The sequence below is a fragment of the Sphaeroforma arctica genome (assembly GCF_001186125.1).
Source record: "Sphaeroforma arctica JP610 unplaced genomic scaffold supercont1.2742, whole genome shotgun sequence".
Lineage (NCBI taxonomy): Eukaryota > Ichthyosporea > Ichthyophonida > Sphaeroforma > Sphaeroforma arctica.
In genome coordinates, this window is record NW_014037816.1 from 1 (window position 1) to 5,050 (window position 5,050).

The 5,050-nt window shown below is 41.6% G+C and overlaps 1 protein-coding gene across 1 annotated transcript; it reads right to left on the reverse strand.

The window, feature by feature from the left end:
• Positions 1 to 1,045: 1,045 nt before the first annotated feature.
• SARC_12945 (hypothetical protein) lies at positions 1,046 to 3,249 on the reverse strand. Its single transcript, XM_014292939.1, has 3 exons — positions 3,066 to 3,249; positions 2,052 to 2,550; positions 1,046 to 1,798 (listed from the first exon to the last, which is right to left on the reverse strand). The coding sequence occupies exons 1-3, from the start codon at positions 3,220 to 3,222 to the stop codon at positions 1,084 to 1,086; spliced, it is 1,371 nt and encodes a 456-aa protein (XP_014148414.1). The 5' UTR covers positions 3,223 to 3,249; the 3' UTR covers positions 1,046 to 1,083.
• Between the last annotated feature and the right edge of the window lie 1,801 nt (positions 3,250 to 5,050).

Sequence of the window (5,050 nt, forward strand, 5' to 3'; positions counted from 1 at the left end):
TACGTAGAAATGTATATCTAAGCATGCATGTATGACGTATTGTCTATTCTTGTTTCCAAATATTTGGCGATGACACCCGTACTTTCGACCGATATCACGTTTGTTTACGTTTATCTAGTTATCCACGAAATAATCAATGTGTGTACAGTGCTATTGATTTTTTGAATAAAATTACATTACTTTCGGTAATAGCCGAACATTTAGACAATCGAGAATCACCCATGACTGTTGCCGGTGAATTGAAACTAATAGCATATACAGCCTGTTGCCTGCCGTTCCAGAGTTGTTACGGCAGACCATCACTGAACATGCGTAGTGGCCGATGTTTGAGACTATGTAGATATGTCTTTTTTTTTTCTCACGCTGTCCAATATGTCGTGAATTTATAAATCACATTAAAACTCTGGTACTTGCAGGCTCGTATTCACCAAATAGTTTAAGCACCAAAGCGGTACTTTTAATATTGCAAAAATACAGTATACAAAGATAGCACTCCAGTGATGGCTTAGCGATTGTACCCCTACGTCGGTCATTGATATAATTGTGCGTTTACGTGCAGCAACCTATACATCGGTCATTGAGGCAGATATCCTTTGCTATTCAAAATCTAATATTGTTTGCTATCTGTAACTCTATGTGAGGACTCGTAAACTAAGAGCCCTCCCCTCGACATACATGTATAATCTAGTGACTGACGGGTTCACGCTCATGAATGTACAATCTACGATTCAAAGACTCACCTCTACAGTGCTCAATTCAGAAACAAGTTTTAGTAATCGGACTGCGTTCGTAATACCTTAGCGCAATCTATTGGTTTGAAACTGCGGTCTTGTTGTGACACTGTATTCATCATTCCAGGTACGTTTCGATTGGACTGTACTGATGACCGATGGGATGCCGGTTCACACTCAGCATAGTATTGCGTCTCTAGTTGCACCCAATTCCTCTGAGGATTGTCCGCGTTACGTTTATGTGGCCCAACCGTGGTGTGTTCATCGTTCGTTTCACTAGTGGCATTCAGATCTGCTCCGGAAAATGATGCTCTGCGCGTCGCCTGATATAGATGTTGTCTGACACTTCCGTTCAACGATATCGGGGCGACTGTGATTGTAAAGATGTGCGTGTACTCTCAGCCCAACTTTGCGGTTTGTGCTCGGTGTTGTTATTATCCTTGAAATAGTACAGTCTACGATGTGGAATATAGTGGTAAGGGGCATGGTCTGAGTACTGAGAATGGTTGATGTTAGTCTCCGCATGTGCGGCACGACCATTAGACGCTGATAAATCGATTGCATTATTAAGGTCATTCGTAACCGGAAACCTATGTCGACTACCGGCATCCAAAAATGAAGTTTTAGGTGAGGGCTTGATAAATTCCGACGCAAATCCTGACCCTAAACTCTCATTTTCAATGTAGTAGGAGGGATCCTGTGGTATATGTCTTATTGTGGCATGTGCAGGTATTTTAGAAATAGTCCGTCTTCCCATTTTTTGTTTGTACGCATTCATCTCGCTGGCATGCCGTGCCGCCAATCGACGCATGCCCTCCACCATCTCTTCATCGTACGAGGTCGACTCCTGTTCGTATTCGAGAGCGCCAACATTGTCATCCTGCTTATTATATCCCGTGAAACTACCTTGATTCAAAATATGCGATTTTTGCCGCGCCTGGTTTGAGTCCAAGGTGTAAATAGAAGAAGTCCGATTATTCGATTTGCTGGTACAAGCATGATTGCCAGAGTCCTCCAGCAATAGTTTCTGCTCGGTGTCATTACGACTGTAGTGCTGCTGTATATATCTGGCAAAAGATGGATAGCGAATGTTAGTAACAGATGGTAACTGATTGAAACATTAATCTCTATAGTGTAATTGCGAATAAGACGGTAGTTCGTAGCGGCAGGGCATGGTCGAGGCGTTCTTTTCAATCACACTGGTAATAGAATGCGTAGCGTGAATCAGGTAAAGCACCCAGCTAGTGAGATACGGCAAATAGCAATGAAGTCGACCGCATGCAATGCCATACGTTGCATACACCTGTACAAACTGCCCACCTGCCAGGATTGGTTGCTTCGTCATGCGATTGAGACGGACCGGCCACTATGTTATCACAATTCTCACCAAATGGGGCACTAAAATCAACGCACTCGATTGCAAATGCATTCGGGAACGGTCGCCAATTGTTTAGCTCCTTGATGTTTCTGGAATTGTTCTTCCCTTCGCTGATACTTGAACCCTTTGTGATGCTGCTGTCTCCGCTGCTGGAAGAATCGATCTTGCCCGAATTCTTGCCTGCGCCCATTTGTACTGTTGGCTGTGCAATACTAAGTGAGTGGCATGCATTGTGCATTTCCCCCGCATCCTCTTTTGATCTTTCGCTACTTGACTTCGCATAACCGCCCATTATGCCATATGTTATAGGCGGCGGTTTAATATCCGGATAGGGGTTTATCGGCAGCAAATTATATCGATTGCGACGTGACCCATCGTGCCTTCGGTATTTTTTCCATCGTAATTCAGACCCAAAGGCCTTCCGAAGTGCTTTACCTATCACTGAAAAAAATGGGTATGCAAATATCAATGGTGAGACTAATTCGAACAGATAAATATACAGTCTATAAAAATGACCGTGTGCTAATTGTTCGTTCTACAATGGTAATTGCGCGCACCGGTACGTGGTCCGAATTTGCTATGTGTATTGTCAGTAAGGTCTAACACCAATATACAGCTACAAAATGAAAGATCAGTATTTGCGGCTGCAGAAATCTGCTCTATCTTCTGATGTGTAAGGCTACATAAAAGCAAGAATGCTGTGTGCAAACAATTTCAATTCATCTAAAATTGTGAAATTGCTTGAAACTAATAGTTCACTTCCCTGTTGACTACAGCTTGCTAGGTATTAGTTTTACAAATGGCTCGATGCCTGCATATATTAGATATGTCCTGTAGCAGCACGTTGGAATTATGTTCGAACTATGTTCTGTATAGCATCAACCAAGAAGCATCAAACAAGCACTCAATAGGCAGCTGACAATACCTTACATGCTGGACAGAAAAAAAACCTGTACCTGCTTTCATCTTGTCCGCCATTGTTGAATCGTACCCAGCGTGTGCTATAATATCCTCGCACCTCTGCCATATAGCGCTACTATTCTTTTCTAATGGTTGGAAACATTGCTTCAAGCGGGCAGATAATACTACCAAGATTGCACTGTCCTCCATCATCCCGGCTGAATGATTGTGTGTAGTTTTTGAACATACTTTGACGTGTGCTATATGGCTGTCTGAATATAAGATATTAGTGAGCTGATCGACAGTCGGCTCAATTAATATTTCCGACGCAGTATTACAATCTGTCGGTCAATTGCACTCTGGATTTAAATTTTTTGCATGGTAAGTTGTCAAAAAGGTCAGACAGTTTGCTATGCTCATAATATAGACTGTAGCAGAGGTACGCTACAGAGGCAATGGCCTCATAGTTGCATCTCGTAAAATAACAACTGACTTATAAAATAACAACTGACTTAGCAATTTGCATTTATATATATGAGCAGTTTTGAGGGTTCTTGAATTCTGATCACCACGAGAATTTTTAGCAGAAAAAAAGACTGTTCGTTTTTTTTGTACCTTTTTTTTGTATATCATTCATAAATAAAATAAACTAAAAATACAACACAAAAAGGCACAAACTTGGAACCTGGTATTTATTTATTTCTGGCCATTTTATGAGTAGAGGGGTGCCAATTGCTATGCTGCTGTAAATAAATAGCTAACTGCAGACTGCAGACTGCAGAACTGGTGACTGGTGGGAATAGAACTACTTGCAGTTGTGCTGTGTGCACGCGTTGAATATCCATTATCCGGTCGCTAAATACCTCGAATTTTCTCAACAATTATTTACGAAAGCACTGGATTTTATAAAATATTCCCAAATATTTCATTTGTTTATATTTGGGTCCCCGCGAGTCTACGACTCTCCAGAGTGGCCACTGGCCAGTCCCCAGTCCCCACTGTCACTCCCTAGTCCCAACTTCTCCACCCAGAGATTGAACGAGGGATGTCTTGATTAAAAGTCTGATCAGTGATCACTGGTTTTTTAAATATACGCAAATCTGTTGCCAGTTGCCACTTCACCCCTCAGGAAGTGGTAGCCCCAAGGTAGCCCCAGAGACAGAGGCTCAGCCTTCAGAGGTTAGTTACTCAGAGGTGACCAGCCAGCCTGCTCTGCTTGGAGGGGTTTAATTTATTTATTTTCAAAATGTTATGGCTGCCGCTGCATCCCAGTCACAGACCTCATTCCGTTATTCGTTAATCCGGCTTAAAAATAGGTAAACATTATACGTTCAACGTTTAAATCATATACGTGGTCCCAAATCCATCTGGAGGAGTTCTCAAAGCCTAGCTGACAATTTTGTCCCATATTGTATGTATAATATACCCCTGCCGCCACTTTTGCCTCTCCCAACGTTCGGTTTGGATTGACATGTTGGATCATTGTATGGTACATTCATTGTGAGGTCATATCATGTTCACTGCACAATTGTCCATTTATCTCTGTAGCATATTTTCAATGATTGCAGCCAGTACTAACACATTACGTACATAGAGCATATGTTTTATGGTTATAACTTCATATATGTAAGGGATATTCTATGTTGTTTTGATTTTTATATAGATAAAAGTGTGTCAGTTTTTACTATCCGACTGCTGACTTGATTTGACACAAAAGCAGGACTCTTAAGACACCCTCTGTTACGCCTAACACTTAAGACTACGGCTGTTAAGCGCCCCATTAAGACTACCTCTGAAAAGCGTCCCGCTCTCGCCCCCTTCCAAGTTAAGCGCCCCGCTCTAACCCCCTCCAAGTTAAGTGTACCATTCTCGCCCACCGCCAAAATATGCCCTGACTAAAATCCCTTATGCCTACATAAATTTAATATATATTAAATATGTACATGTATATATATATATACATATGTATATATGTATATTTGTATATATATATATATATATATGTGTGTGTGTGTGTGTGTGTGTGTGTGTGTGTGTCGTC